This window comes from Panthera leo, chromosome B4 (genome assembly GCF_018350215.1).
Source record: "Panthera leo isolate Ple1 chromosome B4, P.leo_Ple1_pat1.1, whole genome shotgun sequence".
Classification (NCBI taxonomy): domain Eukaryota; kingdom Metazoa; phylum Chordata; class Mammalia; order Carnivora; family Felidae; genus Panthera; species Panthera leo.
Window position 1 is genome coordinate 42,531,679 of NC_056685.1, and position 13,735 is coordinate 42,545,413.

General features: G+C 44.0%; 1 protein-coding gene across 7 annotated transcripts in view; it reads right to left on the reverse strand.

Moving 5' to 3' along the window:
• The window catches only part of MFAP5 (microfibril associated protein 5), a 46,419-nt gene that overhangs the window by 17,178 nt on the left and 15,506 nt on the right, over window positions 1-13,735 (reverse strand). For 3 of the 7 annotated variants that reach the window (XM_042945741.1, XM_042945740.1, XM_042945738.1), the window contains exon 2: window positions 2,279-2,584. The exons of 2 other annotated variants lie outside the window; for them this stretch is intronic. In XM_042945741.1, the coding sequence (XP_042801675.1) occupies window positions 2,279-2,368 (90 nt within the window). In that variant the 5' untranslated portion in view covers window positions 2,369-2,584. Of the gene's footprint in view, window positions 1-2,278; window positions 2,585-12,721; window positions 12,828-13,735 lie in introns of those variants that run through there. 2 more of the 7 variants (XM_042945739.1, XM_042945744.1) reach the window with 2 other exon arrangements.

A 13,735-nucleotide genomic window follows, 5' to 3' on the forward strand; every position in this document is an offset into this window, starting at 1 on the left:
TGATATGTCCTATACTATAATACATAACCATCTTATCTAACATATGAATATAATATTTAGATATTTCTCCCTGTATATAGTATATAATAATGTATTATAATGTTGATACAATTGTGTGAAAGACTAAATTAGCCATTATTATGCATTCACCATTTTTTAAATATTTTTTAACTGTTTATTTTTTTTTATTTTTTTTTAACGTTTATTTATTTTTGAGGCAGGGAGAGACAGCATGAACGGGGGAGGGTCAGAGAGAGAGGGAGACACAGAATCTGAAACAGGCTCCGGGCTCTGAGCTGTCAGCACAGAGCCTGACACGGGGCTTGAACTCACGGACCGCGAGATCGTGACCTGAGCCGAAGTCGGACACTCAACCGACTGAGCCACCCAGGCGCCCCTTAACAGTTCATTTTTGAGAAAGAGAGAGATAGAGCCTGAGCAGGGAGGGGCACAGAGAGACAGAGACTGAATCTGAAGCAGGGTCCGGGCTCTGAGCTGTCAGCACAGAGCCCGACGCGGGACTCAAACTCACAAACCCGCAAGATCATCATGACCTGAAGTCAGACACTTAACCAATTGAACCACGCAGGCGCCCCTGCATTAGCCATTATTATACACTAGTTAGTAGTAATGGCTAATGTTTATGGAACATTTACCATATGCTAGGTGCTGTGCTAAAAAGTATGATTATACTTCTTTTGAAATTAACACATTCATAAGAAAGCATAGAGAAAGGAGAGAGACGAAAAGAAACAACAGATAACAGAGGGGACAGAAGAAAAGGAAGAGACGTAGTAAGAAGGAAAACAGGGGGGAGAAACAGGGTCCAAGAGACAGAACTCATGTGGAAACCACAGAATTATCCTTTAATATTCACTACTAATGATTCATATAATTTAGTACTATAATTTACTTGAAATGTAGGCCATGAAAAAAGAAAGAAACAATTTGAGGCACCTGGCTTAGTCAGTAGAGCATGTGACTCTTGATCTCAGGGTTGTAGATTTGAGCCCCTTGCTGGGTATAGAGATTACTTATGAATAAAATCTTAAGGGGTGCCTGGGTGGCTCAGTCGGCTGTGTCTGACTCTCGATTTTGGCTCAGGTCATGATGTCACAGTTCATGACATCCAGCCCCATGTCGTGCTCCATGCTGACAGCACAAAGCCTGTTTGGGATTCCTTCTCTTCTCCCCTCCCCCGCCCCCCCCCCCCCCCCCCCGCTCTCTCTCTCTCTCTCTCTCTCAAAATAAATAAACTTTAAAAAAAAATCTTAAAAAATAATTAAGAAAAATAAAATGTATTTATTCATTTAACAAACAGGGAGAACTTTCTATACTCCAGCCATTCTGTTATAGACATTTGAAATATACTAGAAATAAAATGGATAATATTTTGCTATTACACTGCTTACAATTTTGAAGGAAAGCTATGGAAGTTCCTTCTTCTCAGATAGAATTTTTTTAGTGATTTAGGTTCATATATTTCTAGAAACAGAATGATGGATTGGATGGCCGTTAATGTTGGAACTGAATCTACTCACAGGAAAATTGGAATTCGCTTATTGTTCAGCGGGGTCACCCACACCTTAAAAAAAATTTTTTTTTAATGTTTGTTTACTTTTGAGGCAGAGAGACAGAGCATGAGCTGGGGAGAGTCAGAGAGAGAGGGAGACACAGAATCTGAAGCAGGCTCCAGGCTCTGAACTGTCAGCACAGAGCCCGATGCGGGGCTCGAACCCACGAACCTCGAGATCACCACCTGAGCCAAAGTCTGATGCTCAATGGACTGAGCCACCTAGGCACCCCACCCACCCTTTTTCTTAAACTGTAACTTTTAAGTAGGCTCCACACCCAGTGTGGGGTTTGAACCCACAACCCTGAGATCAAGAGTCACAGGCTTGGGGCGCCTGGGTGGCTCAGTCCGTTAGGCATCCGACTTCGGCTCAGGTCATGATCTCGCCATCTGTGGGTTCGAGCCCCGCGTCAGGCTCTGTGCTGACAGCTCAGAGCCTGGAGCCTGTTTCAGATTCTGTGTCTCCCTCTTTCTCTGACCCTCCCCTGTTCACGCTCTCTCTCTGTCTCAAAAATAAATAAATGTTAAAAAAAAAAAATTAAAAAAAAAAAAAAAGAGTCACAGGCCTTACAGCCTGAGCCAGCCAGGTGTCCTGCAGCTTTCCTAGACTAAGAGTGAAAGAGGCTCTGTGAACCATCCTGAGGGTGGTTCATTGCTGCTCTTTCAAACACTGCATACTGATCAGTGAGCATGAACTGTTCATACCTTTCCACTTGAAGATCCTTCTCCCCAGTTCCCTTCAAAGTATGGTTTAATAAACCATGCCAAACTTAGTGATTGAAAGCAACAATTCATTGTTTTCCCTGATTTTATATGGTCATCGGGTGGTAAGTCTGCTTTCCATGGTGTTGGCCAGAAAGATCCAGAATGGCCTCGATCCAACGGCCAGCGGATGCTAGCTGCCCACAGGAGTCTGTGACGGGGTTGTGGGCAACAGTTCTCTTCCTTGTAGTGTTGACGCCTGACTCATCTGGGTTGCAAAAGCGTAGCCATGTGTTGAGAAGGAGAATTCTGAGAAACGAAGAAAAAAGTGGAGCTCTCTTAAGGGTCAGCCTGGGAAATTACTTGCTCTCCCTCTCCTACGTTCTATTGGTGAAAACAAATCTACAGGGTCAGTTCCAATTTTAAGGAAGGGGCAACAGATTCCACCTTTTCATGGGAGGATTGGCAAACAATGTGTAGCCATCTCTGATCTATCACAGTGCCTCTGAGGTTACAGAGAATCTTTTCAACAGCCCAGGTAGGTGCCCAACGGGAAACATTTATATTTTGCTCTTTCCTGGAAAGCTAATTCACTTGTCTTCACAATGCTAAGGAAGGCCACCCCCCCCCCCCAAGGTCCTCTTTGATGCTCAGTATTGTAGATGAACTGCATTCTCATTTTCTTGATTTCTGTACCACTAGGCCCTGCTGACCTGTCCTCTCTGTTGAGATATTCTCTTCCCTTGGCATCTATGACACCATGTCTCTTTGTTTTTCTCTGCTCCCTTCGGTGTTCTTTTACATTTCTTTTTCTTCTGTTCTCTGGTAGTTTTCAGGGTTCTTGCCCCGGCCATCCCTCTTACTACACTGAATCCCTCATGAGTCCCATTCGCTCCTGTCTTTATTTTCCATCATTCGGCTGATGTTCCCAGATCCACACCCGAGTCTAATCTACTTGTCTCCTGAGCTCTGCATCTGAATGTGCAACAGCACATCTCTGTTTGGAGGTCCCACAGGCACCCTGAGTCCGTCAGGCTTTAATGGAATCATTTAAGCAGCAAGAGACAAAGCTGAGGAATAGACTGTAGGCTGAGCTTTTAGGAGTGACTACCAAGAGACTCCACTGCTCCTTCTGCCATTCGAAGGCTCCCTCCCAGGTGACCTCCTTCACTCTGACTCCTCCCCACCCACTCTTTGTTTTCAAAATCCTGTTGATCTTACTTTCTTAATCTTTCAGAACTATCCGTTCTGTCCATTATTTCCATCACCACTTCAGTTCAGCCCAGCCCTTACCCTCAGTTGGAGTGTCCCTCCCCACCACCACCCTTAGTCATAACCCAAAGCGCCAAGAGTAGAATTTCTAGCGCTGGTCAGATTAAGTCACTTTTTGGTGTAAAGACTTTCAAGATTCCTCATCGTCAGTATACGGATAGAAATTCTTAGTATGCATACATGACTATTCATTTTTTAAAATCTCTCATCACCACTGCTCCAATCCACCCATGCTAGTGACTTCCTGCCTTGCTTTCCACCCGTACTGAATTACTTGCACTTCTGAAAAACTACATTCGATTTGCCAACCTCCACCGTAATCCTTACTTTCCCAAGATCTTTATGTTCAGCTGGCTGGTTTCTCCTCATCCTTTATAACTCAGGTTGGGTATTATCTCCTTTGGATTGTTTTCCCGAGTGTCTCCGCTACAATGAGTGGCTCCATGTGGACAGAGGAGTGTTACTGTTGTATGCCCCAAACCAAGCACAGAGACTCAGTTTCCGCGCATCGGAAAGAAGTGTGGAGTGTGAAGGGGAGAGGCTGTATTTCCTAAAACTGGTCACAAGGGGGCAGCAAATAGCTTCTTTAGACTTGCACTTCTGTTGGTTTTTCTGGCATCGCATTTACTATTACAACTGACTGTTGGTGTTCTTCTAGCACAACTCGAGCTATGCCTGATGGGAAGGAAGATTCCTAATGAATCAGAACTGTACTTCATGTATATTCTGGTTGGTTTCTCAACGCCAGGCACTTCACTAAGTACTAGTAATTAAAAAAGATGATTCGTTGGGGGGAGGCAGGGCAGGGCAGTGCCTGAGTGGCTCAGTTAGTGGAGCTTCTGGCTCTTGATTTTGGCTCAGGTTGTGGTCCCAGGGTTGTGTGATCGAGCCCCGCCTTGGGTTCTGTGCTGAGTGTGGAGCCTGCTTGAGATTATCTCTCTGTCCCTCCCTCTGTCCTCTCCTGCTTGCAATCTCTCTCTAAAAATAAAAATAAAATTTTTAAAAAGATGAATCAGGGACACCTGGCCAGCTCAGTCAGTAGAGCATGTGACTCTTGACCTTAGGGTCATGAGTTCAAGTCCCATGTTGGGTGTAGAAATTACATACTAACAACAACAACAACAAAAGATAAATCACAGTTCCTACATTCAAGGAATCAATAATTTAGTGGGAAAGAGAAGTGATCCTGAACTTTCTTTATACCCTGACATATGAAGAAACAAGTGATTTGATCCAAGCGATACTGATTTTCATCAGTAGCAATGTCTGCTTCAGATGCCAGACCGATTAAAGCACTTGACTGGCCCAGTCGGTAGAGCACACAACTCTTTTTTTTTTTTAACGTTTATTTATTTTTGAGACAGAGAGAGACAGAGCATGAACAGGGGAGGGGCAGAGAGAGGGAGACACAGAATCTGAAGCAGGCTCCAGGCTCTGAGCTGTCAGCACAGAGCCCGACGCGGGGCTCAAACTCATGGACTGTGAGATCATGACCTGAGCCGAAGTCAGCTGCTTAAACGACTGAGCCACCCAGGCGCCCCATAGAGCACACAACTCTTGATCTCCAGGGTCGTGAGTTCAAGTCCCATTGGACTTAGTGCTTACTTTATTATTTTTTTAAAGATATTATTTTTAAGTAAAGTCTACACCCCGTGTGGGGCTTGAACTTATAGCCCAAAGATCAACAGTCCCATGTTCCACAGACTGAGCCAGCCAGATGCCCCAGGGCCTAGAGATTACTTAAAAAAAAAAAAAAAGTGGAATGGTTAGTTACTGGGTGCAAATAAGATAGAGTCTCTTAAATGACAGGCATGTTTTTGAAGAGCATGATCCCCATGAACCCAGCTAATTCCAGCCCCAGTAATTCTAGGATGGCCAGAGAAACATGCTCCAACTTGAGCCCACTGCTTTTCTCTTCCTTCTCTTCCTTCCTTCCCTTCCTTTTCCTCCCTTCCTTCCCTGTCTTCCCTCCTTCCCTTGCTTTCCTTCCTTCCTTCCTTCTCTTTCTTTCTCTCTCTCTCTCCCAGATGAGCAGTTTTATGTTCACAACAAAATTGAGTGAAAGGTACAGAGAATTCCTATATTACCGCCCCCCCCCCCCCCCCCCCCCCCCCCCCCCCCCCCCCCGCCGACCCATACACCTACGTCCTCCACCACTACCAAAGTGGTGCATTTGTTACAACTGATGAATCTACATGGACACATCATCACCCAAAGTCCAGAGTTAACCTTAGGGTTTACTCTTACTGTTTTAAATTCTGTGGGTTTTGACAAATGTATCAGGGTATGTATCCACCATTAGAATATCATTCTATTTCACTACCCTATAAATGGTCTATTTTTCTCCTAAAGTAAGCTGTACATCCAACGTGGCTTGAACTTATGACCCTGAGGTCACGCTTTACCAACTGAGCCCCCCCAGGTGTCCCTAAAATACTCTGCCTATTTATCCCACCCTCCCCTTTAAACTCTGTCAACTGACCTTTACTGCCTTATAGTTATGTCATTTTCAGAATATATATGGTTGGAATCATAAAGGATGTAGCCATTTCAGATTGGCTTCTCTCACTTAGTAATATACCTTTAAGGTTCTTTCATGCTTTTTTTGTGATAGCGCTTTTCTTTCTAGTGCTGTGCAATAATCCGTGTTCCAGATGTAAGCAATTTCATGACCTGTTCACCTACTGAGGTCTCTTCCAAGTTTGGGCAATTATGAACGAAGCTGCTCTGAGCATCCGTGTGCAGTGTTTTGTGTGGACGTAAGCTTTTCCTTTGGGTAAATACCAAGGAGCTTAATTAATTGATCAGATGGCATGAGTGTATTTACTTTTTTGTTTTAATGTTTGTTTATTTCTGAGACAGAGACAGAGCATGATCGGGGGAGGGGCAGAGAGAAAGGGAGACACAGAATCCGAAGCAGGCTCCAGGCTCCGAGCTGTCAGCACAGGACCTGACGCGGGGCTCGAACTCACGGACCGCGAGATCATGACATGAGCCAAAGTCGGTGGCGCAACTGACTGAGCCACCCAGGCGCCCCACATGTATTTACTTTTATAAAGAACCAGTAAACTGTCTTCCAGAGTGACTGTACCATTTTGCATTCCCTCCAGCAATGAACAAGAGTTCTTGTTGCTCTAAATCCTTGTAGTGACATCTCATTGTGTTTAATTCACATTTCTGTAATGACACATGGCGTGGAGAGTTTTTCATATTTCTATTTAGCACCTGGTGCCTCCACTGATAGGGTGCATGGTCGGGGTTTTTGCCTATTTTTAAATCAGGTTCTTCATTTTCTTATTGTTGAATTTTAAGAGTTTATATACTTTGGATCACAGTCCTTTATCAGACATGCCTTCAACAAATACTTTCTCCCATCTGTGGCTTGTCTTCTTTGTCTCTTGATATTGTCTTCTGCTGCGCAAAAGATCGGGATTTTAATGAGGTCCAGCTTATAATTTCTTTCATGGATCATGACTTTGATGTTATATCTAAAAAAGTCATCTACGTGCCCATAGTCATCTGTTATCTTCTAAGGGTTTCACAGTTTTGGGTTTTAGGTCTATGATACATTTGAGTTTATTTTTGAGAAGGCTGTGAGCTCATATATATATATATATATATTTTTTTTTAATTTAATGTGGAGGTCCTACTGTTCCACATGATTTGTTGAAAAGAGTGTCTTTGATCCATTGTATTCCCTTTGCTCCTTTGCCAAAGATCAGCTGACCATATCTATGTGGGTCTATTTCTGAGCTCTCCCTTCTGTTCCTTTGATGTATTTGTCTATTCTTTTGCCAGTGCTGCACTGTCTTGATTACTGTAGCTTTATAGTTCGTTTTAAAGTCAAGTGGTGTCGGTCTTCCAACTTTGTGTTTCTCTTTGGATAGTGTATGGGCTGTTTTGGGTCTCTTGTCTCTGCCTATAAACTTTAGACTCAGTTTGTCGATACCCACATAACAACTTGCCGGGAGAGATTGCATTGAGTCTATATACCAAGTTGGAAAGAACTGACATCTTGATAACATTGAGTCTTCCTGCCCACAAACATAGAATATCGCATCCATTTAGTTCTTTGATTTTTTTTTTCAGAGTTTTGTAATTCTTCCCCTTATGTTTTCTCAGATTTATATAGAAGTATTTCATCCCTCTACCCCTCCCCTGCTCACGCTCTGTCTGTCTCTGTCTCAAAAATAAACATTAAAAAAGTTTTTTTTTATATACGTATTTCACCTTTTGGGGTGCTGTGACAGTCTAAGTACTATATGTATTTATTTATTTTATTTATTTTTATTTTTTTATTATATGAAATTTATTGTCAAATTAGTTTCCATACAATGTAATATATGTATTTAGTCTCCCCTCCTCACCTATGGTTCCTAAAACACTTGGAATCGATCAGCGTCTTTTTGTTTTTTATTAAAAAAAAATTTTTTTAACGTTTATTTATTTTTGAGACAGGGAGAGACAGAGCATGAACGGGGGAGGGTCAGAGAGAGGGAGACACAGAATCTGAAACAGGCTCCGGGCTCTGAGCTGTCAGCACAGAGCCCGACGTGGGGCTCGAACTCACGGACCGCAAGATCATGACCTGAGCTGAAGTTGGCTGCTTAACCGACTGAGCCACCCAGGCTCCCCGATCAGCGTCTTTTTGTATGCTCACGAGATGCCTGGTGGTGGGGGGCTGCCAGGATAGCCTCGGATCGGGTGCTGGTTGCCAGGGCAAGTAACCACGCGATCCGAGTGCTGGAACTAAGCAGCTACCCCCATGTAATGAAACCTCCGTACAAAACCTAAGCAAAGCGATTTGAAGAGCTTCTGTGTTAGCAAGCACATTCAAGTGCTGAGTGGGCAGTGTGGCCTGAGGCGACATGGAAGCCATGTGCACCCACCTCATACCTTGCCCTGTGCATCCTACCATTTGGCTGCTCCGGAGCTGTGGCCTTTATAATAAATGGCTAATAGTGAGTAAAACCCTTGCTTGAGTTCTGTGAGCCATTCTAGCCAAGTTATTGAAGGCAACGAGGGACCTGTGATTTACAGCTGTTAGACAAGAGTACGGGAGGCAGGAGTTGCGATTGATGTCTGAGATGGGAGTGGTCTTATGGAACTGAGCCCCTGACTTGTAGGATCTGACGCGACCTCCAGGGAGATCGGGTCAGAATTGAATTGAACTGTAGGGGGCCCAGCTGGTGTATGAGAATTCATGAAGGAGGGAAATCACCCCACCCAGTTGGTATCAGAAGTATTGGGAGGAGAGAAGACACAGAAGCTTTTCTGTTCAGGTGCTAATGTAAATGGTATTCTGGTTTCAATTTCAAATCCCACTTGTTCAGGGTGCCTGGGTGGCACAGTCTGTTAAGCAGGCGATTCTCGATCATGATCTCACGGTTCATGAGTTTGAGCCCTGCGTTGGGATCCATGCTGACAGTGCAGAGCCTGCCTGGGATTCTCTCTGTCTCTCTCCCTCTCTCTGCTCCTCCCCTGCTTGTGCTCTCTCTCTCTCTCTCTCTCAAAATAAATAAACCACAAAAAAATTTTTAATGAATAAATTAAAAACGATTGAATTTTGTATAATTTTTGTATTCTGCAAACTTGCTGTAGTCCCCCGTTAGTTTGAGGAGGGTTGTTTTTTTTTTTTCCTGGTCATTTCTTTATGATTTTCTACATTGATGACCACATCATCTACAAATGAAGACAGCTTTATTTCTTCCTTCTCAATCTGTTCACCTCATCTTTCCTTTTTTTTTTTTTTTTTAATTGCATTAGCTAGACTTCCAGTATGATGTAGAAAAGCAGGAACGAGATGAAATATCCTTGCCTTGTTCATGATCATAGTGAGAAACTGTCCAGTATATCGCTATTAAGTATGATGTTAGTGATAGATTTCAACAGGTCTGGCTTGCAGCGGGTCAGTGGGATCCCAGTGGGGATGGAGTAGTGTCCCCTCACCCAGGGATGCCAAGGAAGTCACTCATCCAGTGGGATGTCCCATTGCAAATTGCAGTAGATAATTCCTTTCTCAGGCACGATGAGGCTTGGTGTTCTCAGTAGTGTAGCACTTGATCCATGGTAAGAGTCACAACGATGGCCTTTTTTTGGGCACCTTCTATACCTTCACAGCATTGGGTGCCTTGGCAGAGGTCCCCAGTCTGGCATATGGGTCCACAAGACTTACTGATTGATAATCCAAATGTATTAAAGCTTAGGACAGGGATGCCTGACTGGTTCAGTTAGTAGAGCATGCCATTCTTGATCTTGGTATTGTGAGTTCAAACCCCAGGCTGAGTGTCCAGATCACTTGGAAAAAGAAAAAAAAAAAAGAATAGGACAGTACTTTAGTCCTCCCAGTCAAGGTTACAACCTGTTCCAATTTATTTATTTTCTTAAATATCTTTTAATTTTTTATTTAACTGTAGCTGTCATACCATGTTCATTTTTTTAATGTTTAGTTATTTCTGAGAGAGACAGAGAGAGAGCGTGAGCGGGGAGGGGGGGGTGCGGGGGCAGAGCGAGGGGGAGACACAGAATCCGAAGCAGGCTCCAGGCTCCGAGCGGTCAGCAGAGAGCCCGATGCGGGGCTCAAACTCACGAACCGCGAGATCATGACCTGACCTGAAGTCGGATGCTCAGCCGACGGAGCCACCCCTGTGCCCCACCTGTTTGCAATTTAATCTGATATTTTCATACTCCATCTTTCATTTGTATGAACCCTGCTGTATGAACCTTGCTGCTTGTAGGTTACAGTATCGATGGAACCTCCATTCAAATGTCATGATCTTTTGCCCCGTCTTAACATGTCATGCCCTTTACAATGTGACTCTCGATCACTGTCTGAGAAGAGTGTCCATACACGGCCCTCCGCTTCTGTAATTCCCCTAATGGGGGCAGCCTGGTGTGTGTATCGACAAGGGGAAGCATGGGTTAGTTCTGATGCAGTGTCCACACAAACTAGGGCATATTTAAAACCCTCAATCAGAGTGAGGGGGCCCATATAATCAATTTGTCAATCCCTCACCATTTGGGAACACCAGTGGGTGGCCTCAGACCTTTGGGTGGTTGCCTTGAGCCGTATATACAACACAGGTGACATGCTGTTACTGCATTAACCAATCAATCAATATACCGTATCTACTAAAGGGTTAGGTGCTAGGGCTCATACCCAAGCCAGGACATCTGTTTCCTTCCTGATGGCCAGAGGTATCAATGCCTTATGAGCCAGGACATGGAAGGCAGCAAAGACTGCCTCAGGCTTGTGCAGGCAAATAAGGATATCCCTCCGCACTTGACCCCACAAAGCCTCACTCATGAATCATTTTACTCCGTGGCTGCTGGGGTTCATTCCTTCCTGAGAGGCTCCACCTGGAAGAGTGATGTGAACAGTGCTAGGACCTCTTTCCCTTTAGGGACATATCAAATGTTTGCCCCCTTCCAGAGCTTGGATCGACATCCTAGGGGCACTCTCCCCTTCTGCTGACTCTGCCACAGTATCTGACCCAGACCTTCCAAAAGTCGCAGATACATCATATTCCAAGGGTAGCCCTGCTCGGGAGATGGCTCGAGATGTAATCTGCTTCCCCACTATTTTCGCCTTGTCAATGCAGCTTGCTGCTCTGGGTCCCAATCCCACATAAGCCCTTTCTTTACCAGGTGGCATAAGGGATGGACGTACCAGGTGGGGAGTAAAATCCTCTGACCGACCGCCCATTCCTACAAAGGCTTGCACCTCCTTTACTTTCCGAGGCATGCATCTTATAAAACACAGTTTCTAGGACAACATGCATTCACCTAACTAAATGACACCCAAAACTTTATGGTAGAGCCTGGGCCTTGAATTTTCTGTGGATTCACTGCTCATCTTTGCCCTAGCAGACGGTACAGCAAAGCTTGAGGAATGTCCTCGAGCAGAGGCAAAGTCTTCCCGTGTTAACAGTGTATCCTCAACGTCATGGTCCATTTTGCTAATGTCAGGAAGGAGTACAGGAACAATTTTTGGGCTATCATCCTACAACATATAGTGGGACTCTGCAGGTAGCCTTGGGAAGCATTTAAAAGGTACATTATGGGGGGTGCCTGGGTGGCTCAGTCGGTTGAGCGCCGACTTCGGCTCAGGTCACGATCTCGCGGTCCGTGAGTTTGAGCCCTGCATCGGGCCCCTGTGCTGACAGCTCAGAGCCCGGAGCCTGTTTCAGATTCTGTGTCTCCCTTTCTCTGACCCTCCCCCGTTCATGCTCTGTCTCAAAAATAAATAAACGTTAAAAAAAAAAAAAAAAGGTACATCATGGGGGCCACTGGGTGTCTCAGTCGGTTAGGTGTCCAACTTTTGGTTTTGGCTTAGGTCGTGATCTTCAGGCTTTGTGGGTTTGAGCCCTGCGTCGGGCTCTGTGCTGGCAGCATGGGATTCTCTGTCTCTCTCCCTGTGTCTGTGCCCTTCCCTCACTCCTGATGTCTCTATCTCTGTCTAAATAAATAAATAAACTTTTTTTTTTTTTAAGGTGCATTATGGCACTGAATAATGTATGCAGATGTTGAATCACTATATTGTATGCCTGAAATTGATATAACACTATTAACTATACTGGAATTAAAATAAACAAACAAGTAAAAAAAAAAAAAGGTTCATTATGTCCTTCCCAAATGAAGGCAAATTGATATTAGTTATCAGAAACCTGTACTTGTCAAAGTCTCTTCCATGAATCTCCTTGAAGATGAAGCACATTTGCAAGAACACGTTTGCCAAAGCATTGGAGTAAAACCATAACTATCTACAAATCACAAAAGATTTTAAAATGGCATGGTAGAAAAAGAAATGTTTTCGGGGCACCTGGGTGGCTCAGTCGGTTAAGCGTCCGACTTCGGCTCAGGTCATGATCTCACGTTTCATGAATTCAAGCCCCGCATCAGGCTCTGTGCTGACAGCTCAGAGCCTGGAGCCTGCCTCGGATTCTGGGTTCTCCCTCTCTCTGCCCCTCCCCTGCTTGTGCTCTTTCTCTGTCTCTCAAAAAATGAGTAAGTGTTAAGAAAAATTGAAAAGAAAAAGAAAAAGAAATGTTTTCAAAAATAATAAATAAAATAGCCATGGTTAAAGATTTGATAAGAGTTAATTATAATGCAATTAACAAGAGAATTTGGTTATTTCTGTGACATGCATTTAAAAATTATGACTTGTTACGGGACCTGGTCTGGATCACCCGGCAAAAGAACCAAGTGCCAGTCGGAGATCTTGGAAGGCAGGAGGTTTATTTCACACTGGTGGGCTCAGAGGATGTCATTCTCCGGAGGTCTGAGTCCCAAGCATAAGCAGAGGGGACAATTTATAGTATGTTACTTCTGCATTCCACATTAACAGTAATTTGGCAGGCGGGACAAGGGGGTGGGAAGAAAAACCCAGAAGAGCGGGGGGAGTCATTGGGCAAGGACTGGAGTTCCCCTACCAGTCCTGTCGGCCTTCTTTTGGGAGATTTTTCCCTATCAACTGATTGGATCGCCTGTGTGGCTCAGTCGGTTAAGTGTCCAGCTCTTGGTGTCAGCTCAGGTCATGATCTCACAGTTTGTGAGTTTGAGTCCCACATCAGGCTCTCTGTTGATAGGTTGGGGCCTGCTTGGGGAGTCTTTCACTCTCTCTGCTCCTCCCCCACTTTCTCTCTCTCTCTCTCTCTCTCTCTAAAATAAAACAAAAAAAAATTTTTTTAATTGTGACTCATAACATGCCAACACATCAGATTTTTAGGAATTTTATATAAAAATACCTTAAAGTTTAGCATAATTTTTTTCCATGCTTCCCATGAAGTATAACATACCCCAAAAACTTACATAGTTGGGGTGCCAAGTTGGTTCAGTTGGTAGAGCCTATGACTCTTTATCTCAGGGTTGTGAATTCAAAGCCCCACATTTGGTGTAGAGATTGCTTAAAATAAAAATTGCACAGTTGTAAAAATCCTAGTTCTTTTAATAGAGAAGACTCCATTTTCTTAGGAAATCAAAGAGCTGCTAAATACAAACACAGAATCTTTGTTTTCTTGGCAGATTACATTAAAGTTTTATGTATTATATAAAGAAGAAGATTTGTTTAGAGTTTATTAGATCAAAAATCTAAGAAAATGTCCTTTTAGAACGCTTGGCTGGTTCAGTTCGTGGACCATGATACTCTTGATCTCAGGGGCAGGAGTTCAAGCCTGATGTTGGGTGTAG